The sequence below is a fragment of the Macaca mulatta genome, chromosome 6 (assembly GCF_049350105.2).
Source record: "Macaca mulatta isolate MMU2019108-1 chromosome 6, T2T-MMU8v2.0, whole genome shotgun sequence".
Taxonomy (NCBI): Eukaryota; Metazoa; Chordata; class Mammalia; order Primates; family Cercopithecidae; genus Macaca; species Macaca mulatta.
This window is the reverse complement of record NC_133411.1, coordinates 1,100,005-1,116,032: the sequence shown is the minus strand read 5'-3', so window position 1 is coordinate 1,116,032 and position 16,028 is coordinate 1,100,005. Positions and strand designations below refer to the sequence as shown.

The 16,028-nt window shown below is 44.8% G+C and overlaps 1 protein-coding gene and 1 pseudogene across 1 annotated transcript; both read left to right on the top strand.

The window, feature by feature from the left end:
• Positions 1-186: 186 nt before the first annotated feature.
• On the top strand, positions 187-7,445 carry LOC106999634 (uncharacterized). The gene is given in 4 exon segments (XM_078004385.1): positions 187-414; positions 4,331-4,475; positions 4,661-4,748; positions 5,153-7,445. Coding segments are annotated over 4 exon segments (1,314 nt in total). The 5' UTR covers positions 187-243; the 3' UTR covers positions 6,063-7,445.
• Positions 7,446-14,631: 7,186 nt separating this feature from the next.
• On the top strand, positions 14,632-15,240 carry LOC144341359 (uncharacterized; annotated as a pseudogene).
• Positions 15,241-16,028: the final 788 nt, after the last annotated feature.

Sequence of the window (16,028 nt, the reverse complement as noted above, 5' to 3'; positions counted from 1 at the left end):
GGCTGGCGGGCGCTTTGTCTCGCCTTTGCCACCGTAGGCTCTTCCTGTGAGTCTCCGCTGCTACTTCCTGGCTCTGGGAGGCCCAGGTGGCTCTGCAGCAGCCTCGGCCACCCTGTGACCTGCGGGTGTTGGGACATCCCTAGCTGACGCCGGGACACCCGGGAAGCCGAGGAACGGTGAGTGGACTGCGCCTGGCTTCCCGAAGTGGGTAAAAGGGCTGGGTGAAACCTGCTGGAACCAGCCATGGGCTGCGGAACCTGCGGACCGAGTCGCCGCGGCGCAGCCGGGCCTCAGTCACCTTCTGCGCAGGGCCGGGCGGCGCGGGCAGCGGGACCCCTGCGTCCTGTCTGTACCTGTGGGCGCCACTTCCGCCGGCCAGAGCCCTCTCCGGAACCCCGCGCCTCCCCCACCCAGGTAGTGCGGTGACCACGGGAGGGTGATCCGGGAGAGCCCCGACTCGGTGAGCGGGGTTCCAGCGTGGGAGGGGCTGTGGTTCATGGAGCTTCCAGTCCCACCTTTCTCCCCCTAAAATTAACCCGAGGCTTTGTTAAAACGTTAAACGGGGCGTTTGAGCAAACGCGATTCATAAACGGGTACCGCAGTCATGGTTTGTGGTTTGGGGTCCAAGGGAGGGGCGTAAATGAGAGGCTTTGATAAGGTGAATGAGGAAGCAAACCATTCATATATATACACACACACATATATATACACATATATCCACATATATATATATTTTTTTTCTTTTTTTTTGAGACGGAGTCTCACCCTGTCGCCAGGCTGGAGTGCAATGGTGCAGTCTCAGCTCACTGCAACCTCTGACTCCCGGGTTCAAGCGATTCTCCTGCCTCAGCCTCCCAAGTAGCTGGGCTTATAGGCGCCACCACCAGGTCCAGCTAATTTTTGTATGTTTAGTAGAGACAGGGTTTCGCCATGTTGGCTAGGTTGGTTTCGAACTCCTGACCTTAACTGATCACCCTCCTTGGCCTCCTAAAGCGCCGGGATTACAGGCGTGAGGCACCTTGGCCAAAATATTTTTCTGTTTCCAAACATTTTACATGAGAGGAAAGCGGAGAATAAATCATCTGACACTCTAATGTAAAAAAAATCTTTGTGCCTCTCTTCTTTTCATCTTTCCTAAGTGTACATATTACCAAAATGTCTTTAGATTGAGGTCCCCCCGTGAAAACTTGACAGGGTGTTGTGTCCTCACCCACTCTCCTGTCTTTTCCTAGTCCTGGCATTTTAGAACTGTCTGGGGATGACCCAGGATACCCACAGTGGCCATGTCTATTGGAGGGTCTAGTGAGTATCAGTCCCGGGGTCATCTCATCCCCAAGGACAGCCTGAGGTAGGGGGTAGAGTCTCTCAGGGGAGCAGCTGGATGCTCTTGGCCTTAGAGGAATCTCCTGGTATAGTTTCATGTAAAATGGTGACCCCTTAGGGTCATTAAAATTTTAGGACATTAAAATTAATGGACAATACAATGTAATGTCATGAAAGTTAGGTCATTAAAATTATTCCTCCGGCCCGAGTTTTTATTCCTTGAAGACACATTGATGGTTTGCCAATTGGATGCTGATATTGAGAGGAAAAGGCAGAAATGATTTCTGCTCTTTAGCTTGTCTCAGACTTGTGAAGAGAGAAAAACCGTCCCAAAGGACAAGCAAAACCCACCCCAGAGAGGATGTGCAAGAACCTGAATTATAAAATGCACTTAAGGTGCACAGGAGGACAAAGAGCAGTGCCAGTGCCTCCTAGGTGGTCACTGAGTACTTTACTGAACAGGATGGGTGTCCTGAGGGATGGAATGGCCTGCCGTGACACTTAGAAAGGTCTGCGTTGGAGTCAGCACTGCCTCTCCCTGAGTTTGTTACCTTGAAAAGGCTTGTCCGCTTATTTGAGTTTCAGGTTTTCACTGACTGTAAGATACATTTTGTCAGTACAGCTTGAAAGATAAAAATACTATTTCCAAAGAGGTAAGGTAATATGATGTATTTCATTTGCTAAAAATTCGTATTTATTTCTTCCCCAGAGTGAGTGTAGTAAGTTTTAAAGGTCTGTTCTTTTTAAGGGTAATTTCAAATGGAATTGTAGGACTTAGCTTTGTAAATGCTACTGGTGAAATAAAAGTGTAATAGATAAATTGATGATTTATAAAGATTCACCAAAATGTCAGTTCCCATCTTGTAGCTTGGTGAAGAATTTATGACAGTGGACACATGTGTATCCTCTTATCTGGGTGTCTGAGTGTTGTTTTTTGTTTTTTGGAGATGCTGCCTTGCTCTGTAGCCCGGCTAGAGTGCAGTGGCGCCATCTCTGCTTACTGCAACCTCCGCCTCCCGAGTTCAAGTGATTCTCCTGTGTCAGCCTCCCGAGGAACTGGGATTATAGGCACCCACCACCACACCCAGCTAATTTTCGTATTTTTAGTAAACACAAGGTTTTAGGCCTGGCACGGTGGCTTATGCCTGTAATCCCAGCCCTTTGGGAGGCCAAGGTGGTCGGATCACGAGGTCAGGAGTTCCAGAGCAGCCTGGCCAACATGGTGAAACCCTGTCTCTACTAAAAATACGAAAAAATTAGCTGAGTGTGGTGGCAGGCACCTGTAATCCCAGCTACTCGGGAGGCTGAGGCAAGAGAATTGCTTGAACCCGGGAGGTGGAGGTTGCAGTGAGCCAAGATCTTGCCACTGCACCCCAGCCCAAGGGACAAGGCGAGACTCCGTCTCAAAAACAAATAAACAAACAAACAAACAACAAAAAGACGGGATTTTTGCCATGTTGGCCAGGCTGGTCTCAACCTCCTGACCTCAGGTGATCCCCTGCCTCAGCCTCCCAAGGTGCTGGGATTACAGGCGTGAGCCACGACGCCTGGCCCACTCTATTTTCTTTTTATTCCCTAAATTTTAATATGTTTGAGTTTGTCTGTTCCTTTATCACTTTTTTCTTACATAAAAAAAATTCTGCCTAATCCTTTGTTAAAAAAAAAATCTTCCTGTGACTTCTGAAAGTATTCTGGTTTTATCTTTTGTATTTGAATATATAATAAGATGATTATTGTTCATGGAATAGAGAAGAATGCAATGCATTTTCCCAAGTAGATGCCAGCCTGGTTTGCCTCATATTTTAAAGTGCATGTAATTTCTTTTTCTATTCTATAGTGCCTACTCTATCATTCCTCAACTTTCCATATAGATGCTGGGTCATTAAGACTTTTTTTTCCTTTGGTCTGCTTGCTCATCTCTCTGCTAACACTGTGCTGTCCTGAATATTTTTGTTTGAAAATCTTAGAAGTATGTTAGACAAGCCATCACTCTTTTTTTAGATGACTAAAAATGATTAGACATTGGTCATTTTTACTGCATATGAAAGAGTAGCTTTTCTTGCCTAAAACCACCTGATTTGGGAATTTATGTGGTTTCATAGGAATAGCATCTGGAAGTGGTGACATTAATGTCATTTTAAAAAGCATGTGTCCTATTTCCTCTTATTCCTTTCTGTCTTGATATTGTGCAATAGAAATTTGAAAAATTGTTGTATTAGTATTGTTAAATATCAATTATTGGTTTTATTTACTACTCAATTAAATTTAATAAGCCTATTCTTTCTTGGTGTAATCACGTGGAATGGGTTCACTTCCACAGTTAACAAGTGACAGCACATGTAAAATATTGTCTACCAGGGAAATTCATTGAACACTTAGTGTTCAGACTGTGTTTTTGTGTCTGGTTCCCTAAGCACCACTGCAGTGACACAAAATAATAGACTTTCAGCAGAAGAAGTTTTGGAAAATATACTGCATAAGCCATTTAGATGCAGTGAGTCATTCTTATTACTTGGGTTTGTGGAATCCCTTTCAAAATGTAAGTTCCTAATACAAACAAAGATTGAACTTTGCAAGCAGGTATTTTTAAGAATAAGTAGTCTCAGGACTGATAATATTAACTCACTTATGCACATCAGGTAGGACTTTAGTATGACAGATACTAGAAATGTACAAAGTGAAGTTAAAAGGTGACTCCTAGCAGCATATCGTAATCTTACTCCCTGGATTCTCTAATGAGATGGGTGTTTTGTAATCTTACTCCCTGGATTCTCTAATGAGATGGGTGTTTCTACTTTGCTGTTGCCTTTTTGAATAGTTCAATTCTAGCATTAGTACTGCTGTGTGGGAGGGAGTATGTGTGAACAGAGTAAGAGTTGTGACAATCAAGTCATAGAATAAATGCTTGGAAATTTTAGAATCATGTAAACAGCTTATGAATTGAGTATACATTCCCAGTGCTCTCAGTCTCACTCATCCTTCTATCCACATGTGTGGAATATTCTAGGACTCCGTGGCTTTTGAGGATGTGGCTGTGAACTTTAGCCAGCAGGAATGGGCTTTGCTAGATTCTTCTCAGAAGAATCTCTACAGAGAAGTGATGCAGGAAACCTACAGGAACCTGGCTTCTGTAGGTAAGAATGACAACACATTTCACTTAATTACGGAAGTATTTCCCTATCATCAGTGCTATTTGTGATTTGGAATGGGGCAAGGGAATGATTTGGTGAATCAATCAGGCATGGGCACTGTGTACAATGAACATGAAATCTAGTAATGTTTCTATAGTTTGAAATAATTCATGATAATTTTATGCATCTGCATTTTAGGAAAAAACGGAAAGACCAGAATATTGAAGATCACTTCAAAAAACTTGGGAAAGATACAAGATAATTTGCACCGAGAAGAGGAAATAAAGTCCTCTGAAGGAATCTTAGCATGTCATGAATTTAAAAACAAGCAGTCAAAGCAAATAAGAGTCACTTGAAATTCATTTCCTTTTAGAAAAATTTCACCCAAAATGTAACGTACATCAGTGTAGCAGTCAGTGTTTGGAAAACAGTTTACTTGAAAGTAGTACTACAAAATTGTGTATATGAATGTTACTATTTTGGTCATAGCCATGCAGGTGGTAGCTGTGTTTTCAGTAGTAGCCCATTTACTTTCAAATAATTCAGTCATGGCATAAAAACAAAAACAAAACAAAACAAAAATGTATTTTCCCTAGTATTGGTAGCAGTGTAAGTCGAAGACCTATGAATGAGTAGAAAGTTATTAAACCAACCAATAATAATGTGCTTGTCATTTTTTTTACAGAAATCATATGGTACGAAAGCAAAGAAGGTAGTCAGTATGGACAAGTTGTCAGCCACATTCCAAATCTTGATCTGAATGAGAACATTTCTACTGGATTAAAACAATGTGAATGCAGTATTTGTGGAAAAGTCTTTGTACGTCATTCCCTCCTTAATAGGCACATCCTAGCTCACTCAGGATACAAACCATATGGAGAGAAGCAATATAAATGTGAACAGTGTGGGAAACTTTTCGTTTCTGTTCCAGGTGTTAGAAGACACATGATAATGCACAGTGGAAATCCAGCTTATAAATGTACGATATGTGGGAAAGCTTTTCATTTTCTCAATTCAGTTGAAAGACATCAGAGAACTCACACAGGAGAAAAACTCTATAAATGTAAACAATGTGGTAAAGCGTTCACTGTTTCCGGTTCTTGTCTAATACATGGACGAACTCACACTGGAGAGAAACCCTACGAATGTAAGGAATGTGGGAAAACACTCAGATTTTCTTGTTTTAAGATGCATGAAAGGACTCACACTAGAGAGAGATGTACCAAATGTGATAAAGCCTTCAGCTGTTCCACTTCCCTTCATGACCATGGAAGCATTCATACTGGAGAGAGACCCTATAAATGTAAACAATGTGGCAAAGCCTTTAGTCATTTGAGTTCCCTTTGTAACTATAGAAGTACTCATACTGGAGAGAAACCCTATGAATGTAAACAATGTGACCAAGCCTTCAGTTGCCTCAGTTCCCTTCACCTCCATGAAAGAATTCATACTGGAGAAAAACCCTATGAATGTAAGAGATGCGGTAAAGCCTACACTCGTTCCAGTTACCTTATGCGCCATTAAAGAAGTCATGATATAGAGGTTGGGTGTAGTGACTCAGCCTATAATCCTAGCACTTTGGGAGGCCAAGGTGTGTGTATTGCTTGAGCCCAGGAGTTCATAACCAGCCTGGATTAAAACAATGTGAAACAACCTGGGCATCGTGGTGAAACCCTGTCTCTACAAAAAATAAAATAAAGCCGGGCCCGGTGGCTCACGCCAGCTACTCGGGAGGCTGAGGCAGGAGAATGGCGTGAACCTGGGAGGCAGAGCTTGCAGTGAGCCGAGATCGCACCACTGCGCTCCAGCTTGGGCGACAGAAGCAGACTCCGTCTCAAAACAAAAACAAAGAAAATAATTAGCTGGACATGGTGGCACATTTCAGTTGTCTTAGTTCTTTTTCAAGGACATAAAAGGCCACAGGGGCTTGGGGGGAAGCCCTGTGCATGCGGATCACGAGGTCAGGAGATCGAGACCATCCTGGCCAACATGGTGAAACCTCGTCTCTACTAAAAATGCAAAAATAGCTGGGTGTGGTAGCATATGCTTGTAATCCCAGCTACTCAGGAGGCTGAGGCAGGAGAATCACTTGAATCCAGGAGGCGGAGGTTGCAGGGAGCTGAGATTGTGCCACTGCACTCCAGCCTGGCGACAGAGTGAGACTCCATCTCAAAAATAAATAAATAAATAAAGCCCCTTGAATGTAAGAAATGTGGTAAAACATTTACTCTTTCCCATTCCCTCATAAACATGAAAGAGCTCACACTGCAGAGAACCCTTAAGAATGTAGGAAATGTGGTCAAGCCTTCAGATTTTCCTGAAGATTTGGGAGGGCTCAGAGTGGAGAAAAGGTTTTGAATTTAAATTTATGGTAAGGCCTTCGGTTGTATTATTTCCATTTGAAGATATCAGCTCATTCCTGAGAAAAACCCTATGAATGTTCAGAATGTTTGAGTGTTTCATTTTTCTCACACTCACTCAAGGACATATGAAAATGCACTCTGTAGCTGGCTGGACCTTGTAAATACAAGAACGTACACAGGATTAAAACTCTAATAGTTTAGAAACTGCAAGAATATTTTCAGTTTTAAAATTTACTTGAAAAGCCGTGTGAAAACTCCCACGGGAAAGAAGTTCTATAAGTGAAGCTTTTCTAATTTGGAAAGCCTGATGCAAATTAATTATCGTGCAGTGCTTGAAAAAAATCTATGAAATGTTACACAAGTTACAAGTATATTGTTTTTATCAGTGACCCATTCTTAAAGAGTCTTGAGTATGCATTTCACCTTATTTTGCAGGGAAACCTTGAAGTGAGAGTTCTGTAAATGTTCTTTAAGCAGTAGTACTTGAATTTCATAGATAATGATATTTTCTTAAGTCTGTTGGTAGAATTTTTGTCTATTCATTTGACAGTGTGCTGGATTCATGGTTGAATTTGGATGTTTTTCTAATATGTAGGTAAGTTTAATTTTTTTATTTCATTATTATTTCTTTTTGAGATGGAGTCTCACTCTGTTGCCCAGGCTAGAGTGCAGTGGTTCGATCTCGGCTCACTGCAACCTCCGCCCCCTGGGTTTAAGCGATTCTCCTGCCTCAGCCTTCCGAGTAGCTGGGACTACAGGTGAACGCCACTACATCCAGCTAATTCTTTGTATTTTTAGTAGAGACAGGGTTTCACCATGTTGGCTAGGCTGGTCTTGAACTCCTGACCTCATGATTTGCCGCCTCGGCCTCCCAAAGTGCTGGGATTACAGGCATGAGCCACTGCGCCCGGTCAGGTAAGTTTCATTTGTATGGATTGTCCTGTGATTAATGGACCAGTGAATAATGATTGTGAATTCTTGGGATTGTCTTACTAGCCTCATTTGGCAAATTTTGATTATCCCTTGTCCATTATACACATCCCACCTATTTTTATTAAATGAAAAACTACTCTTGATGTAAAGATATTTATTTTTTGCTAATAATGAGTTGGTATTAATTCCTAAGTACATACAGTTTACCCAGGAGACGGAGCTTGCAGTGCACCGAGATCACACCACTGCACTCCAGCAAGGGTGACAGAGCGAGATTCTGTGTCAACAACAACAACAACAACAACAAAAGGAATACCCTCACTTTTTAAATGCTATAGCACTCTCTACGCTCAAGTTAATCCCTGTTTGGGCCTGTGGGAGCTTACACCATCCTCCTGTATGTAATTAATAACTGATATCTGGCTTATCTGTTTAGTAATAGATGTTATGTGTTTAACGGTGCCAGTAAACGTAGGGTGCTAATTCCTTCCTCACCAGTGGGGTGCATGAGACACTATTGAAACAATTGGCAACACGAATGGAATGGATCAGCCCTCATGCAGGACACCAGCTCAACTTGACCTACCTGCTGTGGGCTGACTGTTCCGTAACACATCAGCTGTCACCTGGGTCAGAACCGTGAGCTGACGATGGGCGTTCCCTTTGGTCTGCACAGTGTTTTGTGGTCTTCAGGTGTTGTCATCTTCTTCCACACTAAAATGCTCTCATCTCCTAGACATCAATGTTTAACTGTACCCCAGCATGACCTTTGGCCTGTGCTCAGCAGGCAGTTTTGAGGCCCTGGCTTATGAATCCACAAAAGCACAGCACATAAGCCAACACTTAAGTCCTAATTAGCAAGAATCAGGCTGTATGTCTGTAGTCCCTGCATCTGCTCTGGTCACCATCTGTGTGCTTAGGGCAGCCATGTGAACATTATTAATTATTTCACACTCCAAGACAATAGTTATTATGTAAGCAGAAGTAGTGGGCTTGTTTGTTTCTTGTGCTGTTGCTCCCCTTGCTGCTGTACCATACACCCTCCTGATGAGGTGTACATCTATGGTGCCTCATGGTTCAGGCACTGCTGAGTAAAGAAAATGGGAAGAAATAGTTTGATATTAGCCCCTACCGAAGCATATGAAGAAGAGTCTCAGCTGCTTTCATTGAAAAATTCCTGACCAGTGTGTGGGCTTTTCTTATAACTGCTGCTTATCAGCATGTCAAAAGTCTCATCTTCGGACTGCAAGTCTTGACGGCCTTAGTTATAGTGGCCTTGCTGCATGTGGAGCTAACCCCAGGAAGATGGAGTGACACTCTCTGGAGCATTAGGTGGTCTCCTCCAATGTGGGTTGATGGGCTTCTGAACTCTTTCCTTTAACCATGCAGAGAGTCTACACTGCCAGTGATCATGTGCCACAACTCTATAGATGTAGAAATTCAAAATATTCTGAAATAGTTTCCATTGAAAGGAAATAGGAAAGCGGTCTGGTGCCACGCTCCAGTTAAGAGAACTAGTAGATGGCTCACAAGAACACTCTGTCGCTACTGTCTGTGCCTCTGTCACAGCAAATATCCTGATCCTTCAGTTTTAAGGGTGCAGGGCCATTTTCCTCCCTTTCTTACTGGTAGTTCTCAAGATTACTGTATGATATGCTGGGAAGGCAATATCCTGATAATCAAGTGACATTGGTCAGAACAGCCCAGGCTCTGTTATAGGCCCTGCTCGAAACAGAATGGCCTTTAACGCTTGTGTCCAGCAAACCACATCCTGGGAGAAAACTCAATGTGGGCTTCTTTCTGGGGTCCCTCAGTTGTAGTGCAAGGGAAGCATTTACAGTCAAAACTCCATCTATCTGCTCTAGGTAGCCTTCCTGATCTTGTGGTAGCGGTTCATATTGAATCCTAGACTTCTGTTGTCTTTTGTTTGCTATTTGTAAGTAATAAATTCACTTCAGGGAATTTATCTATGAATGTATTTGGCCTCATTGTACTCAGAAAAGTTGGTAGCCATTGCACAGTGAACCCGCTTCATAATTGGTGAAAACACCTATGGCCCCCTTGTGCACAGCAAGGAGGTTCATTCAGCCAAACATAGACTTCATGTTTGTAAAACCCTGTAGCACAATTATTACCATGTGGGAGGCCTTTAACAATGGTGATGCTGATTTGAAAAACTCTGAAGGAAGAAATTTACCCAAATGGGTTGGGTACATGGGAGTTCCTCCTAATTCCAAGAAACCCTTACTCCCCTCCACCTAAAAAGAGTGGAGAGGCCGGGTGCGGTGGCTCAGGCCTGTAATCCGAGCACTTTGGGAGGCCGAGGTGGGCAGATCACAAGGTCAGGGGTTCAAGACCAGCCTGACTAACATGGGGAAGCCCCATCTCTACTAAAAATGTAAAAATTAGCTGGGCGTGGTGGCAGGCACCTGTAATCCCAGCTACTCGGGAGGCTGAGGCAGGAGAATCACTTGAACCTGGGAGGTGGAGGTTACAGTGAGTCGAGACAATGCCACTGCACTCCAGCCTAGGTGACAGGGCAAGACTCCGTCTCGGGGGGAAAAAAAAGTGGATAAGAACTGAAACAGGTTTAAAATTTCAACTAATTGGAAATGCAAGTTTACAAAAATAAGATTTAAAATAAAAGGTTAAATGAGTCCTCATTGAATTTTATGCCTCCACAAAATAGGTTGTGAGTTAACTTCCACATTTATTGAAAGCCACCAAAGTTGGGAAGCCTCCGTGTCTGAAATTCACAGGTGGCTCAAATAAGAATTATACCTGGGGATACCCCAAAGTTTAAATATGGTATCCCCTATGATATTATGAGGAATTACTGTACATAAATCAGGTTGTCTTCCTTTAACTCTGAAAATCATATTATCTTGCCTAAATTCTCCATAACGCATTGCTCCGCAGTATCCTATAGTGGACATGGCTTTTCTGACCAATGAGCACTAAAATTAAGTGTGTGAGACTCACCTATGTTCTTATCAAAATGAAAATCCCTGAATCCCACCAGTTAGAATAACATGACAGAATGTCAGATTTATGGAATATATAAGTTTTCTGCAAGGTTATTAGGTATTGATTCCATTTTATTAATAGATATCAATATATATAGATTACCTATTTCTCCTGTGTTTTAGTATTAATAGATTGTGTCTTTTAATTCATCCAGTTGGTCTAAGTTACCAAGTTTGTGGGTTATGGAGATTGTAATATTCTTTATGATTTTATCATCCATGGGCTCTCTAATATAAAGGCTTCTTTTAATTCTTAAAGTATTAGGTTGGTGCAAAAGTAATTATGGTTTTGGACCATGAATTTTAAATTTGTATAACTAGGCTGCAACACATCTTTATTAATCAAAATAGAACCCATTACAATGGGCTGAGCACAGTGGCTCACGCCTGTAATCCCAGCACTTTGGGAGGCTGAGGCAGGCGGATCAGGAGGTCAGGAGTTTGAGACCAGCCTGACCAACATGGTGAAATCCCGTCTCTACTAAAAAGAAAAAAAGTAGCCGGGAGTGGTGGCATGTGTCTGTAATCCCAGCTACTCAAGAGGCTGAGGCAGGAGAATCTCTTGAACCCAGGAGACAGAGGTTGCGGTGAGCCGAGATTGCACCTTTGCACTCTGGCCTGGGTGACAGAGTGAGACTCTGTCAAAAAAAAAAAAAAAAAAAAAAAAAAAAGAAAAGAAACCATTACAATGAATACATTTTTGCCAATGAGAAATAAACTTGTTTATTCTGTGCTTTCAGGGTTGGATGAACTCTTGAAAAGCATTTTCTGCATCCTGCTGGTTGTGTACTTGTTTTCCCTGCAAAAAGTTGTCAAGATGCTTAAAGAAGTGGTAGTTGGTTGGCGGTAGTGGGAGTAGTATCATCATCTCTTCCTTTAGATGACAGGAAAAATATCGCAGGGTGGGTGTACACCCTGTGTGTTTTTGGAAGCAATGCCATTCTCTCTTCTTTTAGGTTTTAGGATTCATGTCACAGGCGGGGTATACAACCCTTGTTATATTGGATGGAATCTCATTTTCTTTCAACCTGTATCTTTAGAACAATATCCCATGGCAGCTGTCCATCCCTTCAATATTGGTACTAACACCATCTTCTCCTTTCCTGGATATAAGAAACAGTATCACAGGAGGGGTGTACACCCCTTGCAATATTGGTAGTAATATCACCTCTCCCTTGTGGTTATTAAGGACAAAATCCCAAGGTAGCTGTATGGTTCCTACTTTATTGGGAGTATTATCATCCACTCACCCCCTGAATAAGAGGAACCATATCACTGAAGAAGTGTCCACCCACTTCGATATTGTCAGCCATGTCATCTTCTTCCCGCCTGGATATTAGGAACGATATCCTAGGGTTGGGGGCTGTGTACACCCACTGCGATATCGAAAGTAAAATCAGCCTCTTTCCCGCTGGATATTAGGAACTCTATCACAGGTGTGTGTGCACCTTCTCGTATATTGGGAGTACTATGAGCCTCCACCCCTCTGCATATTAGGAACAATATACAGGGGGCAGGGTGGTTATAGCCCCTGTGATATTGAGAGCAATAGTCTTCTCCTTCCCCTGTACATTAGGGTCTACATCACAGGGGTCTGTACACCTTCTGTGATATTAGGATTAATGTTGTCCTCTCCCCTACTGAATGTCAAAAACAATATCACAGAAGGGTGTACACCTCCTGCGATATGGCCAGTAATATCATCATCTCTACCTTTGGATACTAGGAACAACATCACAGAGGGTGTGTACACTCCCCTGTGATATAGGGCATAATGTTATCCTCTCTTCCCCTGGATATTAGGACCGATATCCCTGGTGGTGGGAGGTGGAGTACATTAAGAACAATATCACTGGGTGGGTGTACACCCCCTGCGATATTGGGTGTAGTATCCTCCTCTCTTCCCTAGGATATTAAGAACAATATCACAGGAGGGGTGTACCGCCACAGCCCCTGCGTTATTGGGAGCAATAGCATCTTCTCCCCCTCTCAATATAAGGAACAATATCCCAGGGTGGGTGTACATCCCCTGCGATATTGGGCATAATGTCTTCGTCTTCCAACATGGATATTGGGTGTAGTGTCACGGGGGGTGTACGCCTTCTTCGATATTGGGAGCAATATCACCCTCTCCCCTCAGGATTGTAGGCAAAATATCAAAGGAGTTTTACAACACATGCGATATGAGCAGTAATATCATCCTCTCCCCACCTAGATGTTAGGAACTGTATCACAGGCTACTGTACACTTCTTGCGATATTGGGAGTCATATCATCCTCTCCCATCATGGATATTAAGAACAATATTACAAAGGAGGTGTACACCCCCTGCCATATTGAGAGAAATATGTTGCTCTCCCTTTCAGGATATTAGGAACAATACCGCAGGAGGTGTGTATAACCACTGCGATATTGGGAGTAATATCATCCTCTCTCCCTGAATATAAGAAACAATATCACAGAAGGATGTACACACCCTGTGATATTGGGAGTCACATCATTTTCTCTCCCTCTGGATATTCGGAACAATATCACAGTGGATATGTACACCCCCTGTGATATTGCCACGAGTATCATCGTCTCCCTCCCAGGATATAGGGAACAATATCACAAGGGGGTGTACATCCCCTGCAATACTGGGAGTAATATCTTCCTCTCCCTTGCTGGCTATTAGGAGCAATGTCACAGAAAGGGTGTACACTCCCTGCTCTTTTGGGAGTGATATCTTCCTCTACTTCCCTGGATATTAGGAACAATGTCACTAGGGAGTGTACACCTCCTGCAATATTGAGACTAATATCATCCTCTCGCCCCTGGATGTTAGGAACCATATTGTAGGGGTGGTGTACATCCCCTGCGAAATCGGAAGAAATATCATCCTCTCCACCTTTGGAACACTTTTTAACATAGCTTCGCATGTGGGGAGGACTCGAGTGATTAATCGAATATTTCATCAGGTGCAGTTCTTCTGTTTCCCAGTTTTGACGCAACATTTGGTGAAATTTCCAGGGACTCCTGTGGTCAGCTTCACGGTTTCACTCTGTCACTTTCTAATGCAGTATTCTTTGGGAGTCTTTCAAATTAAGTGCCATCATTTAAAAATAAGTTTTATAATATGCAGTTTCAGGTGAATTCTTTACCTTCGTGTCTCAGGCAGTGGCTACCTACCTGTGTGAGTTGTCAGAAAGGTTCACACTATTTTCCAGGGCGACCTTTGCATTTACTGGAACTATTAAGAGCTCGTTCCTGCTTCGGCCGTGATTGACACGCAGTGCACGTGAGGCCGTGCATGGCTTAGCGTCTTCTGCAGGCTTAGAGGTCACTTTCTGTTCTTCCCCAAGCCTGCTCTGCTGTGCCGAGTGTTCACTGCGGGTGACGGTCACACTGTCTGGCACAGGCCACCGATGCCACAGGGCAGACTCCAGGTATCAGAGCCTGCAGAATGGCAGAGCCTGGCCTCCTCGCCGCCCTTCAGGGGGAGCAAAAAGCGCAAGCCTGTTATCAGAGCTGTGCTAACCCAGAAAGCCTCCGAACAGGTTTAATTTAGGAATCAGCTCCTACCAACTGCCCATGTTTAGGATGTGTTTGAGTTTTTGTGATTTTTCCTGCACTGAAGCTACTGGGCTGGCTCTGAGTCACTGTCATGGGACTTCAGGTTGCCCTGACGGGAAGCAGAGGGGGAGGAGGGCCGCCCAGAGGCTTGCGGCTGTGATAATGAAGGGCTTGTTGCCTCTTGGGACAGCGAGTTCAAACTCTTTGTAATTGTCAGCGTAAATAGTGACCCGCTGAGGACATGGCTGTAATTCAGGGTGGCATGGTTGATTGTCATCCTTGATATCAGGTACCTGCCTCTAAAATGACGGAAGCCACGGTCGTGCTGCCAGCCAGGCCTGCAGCTGTGGGTGCAGCGGGGTGTTCATGGCACTGAGCGCCTCCCTCGTTTGCTTGTGGGGCCCAGCCCTCCGTCCCTCCTGGTCCCCAGTGCGGCTCCTCCCAGGATTCTCCCAGCCCCGTGCACACCTCCGTCTTCACAGCTTCCATAGTTTTCTCGTGGGCGGCCCAGGTGGGCCCCTGGGCAGGGATCGTGTGTTAGTCGAGTTCTCTCCAGCCTTCCCTGGCTAGTGGCTCAACAGGTCCCTTCAGATGAGTCAGCCAGCTGTGTGCCTGCATGTTCAGGATACTTGTCAGGGTCCTTCCTCAGAGCAAGACCGACACTCACCTCCTCCATAGGACTTTGGAGCCCGCCCTGGAGAGATGCCAGCCACATCCAGAGGGGCCGCCCAGGTCCCTGTGGGCTGGTGGGAGTGACTTCTGAGCCACTCGAGGCCCCACTTTGTGTTCCTACACCCCACAAAGTCACTTAAAGCGCCATGTTCTGGTGCCGTGTGCCTCTCGAGTGTGGCACACAAGCCTGGACAGGGATCTGAGCGGGCGCTGCCTTCCTCGGGCTGCGCTTGTGTTTTAGGGCCCCTGGAACACTCGTGGCTGTGATTCTAGCCACTGTCTCAGCTTCCCTAGACGGTTTCACCCGCAGCCTGAGGGCCACATTGGCAGCCACCGAGGAGCCAGCAGACGTTGGTCTCACTCAGTCCTTCTCGACTTTGGTGACAGAGGAGACAGCAAAACTTCAGCTGGGAGCCCCAGGCCTTCTCTGCTTGGGGCCCTGGGACTGAGATAGCACAGATCCTGCCATCCACGTGCTGGGGGCCCCGCTGTGCGGCTCCCTCCTCTGGTCAGGGGCCGCTCCCTTGGGCTGGGCAGCTCCGGGTCCTCGCACTCACGGGCTCAGGGTGGATCCTGGATGCAGAGAGAAGGAGAAGGGCGGCGGTTTGAGCCCAACTGTGTTGGCTTCATCTTCTGCTTCTTGTCCCTAAATACATTTGTAAAGTTTTCCAGATGAAAACTCAGAAGGGATTTTTAATGACTGGAATCTGTGAATTCCATGGAAGCCAAGTCTGTCCACCTCTTTCACCCACCTCATTTCTCCCCGTTGGGGCTGATTTTGGCAGCGTTCATAGGGGCAGGGACGCAAGGGGTGGTGGCCAGCCCTTGGCCCTGTGTCCCTCCCCTCCTCCCCTCAGCGCCACGGCATTTCGGTGTCATCCCCTTCCCTGCATGTGTCCTCTTGAAAACCAAGTGCGGCTGGAGGGACATGCCTGTGCCCGCTCCCGTGACCTTCCCGGCCAGCCCGGCTGCAGCGGCCCCTCGGCAGGCATCTTTCTGGTGCTGCCTCCGTGCCCCTCCCATCACTTG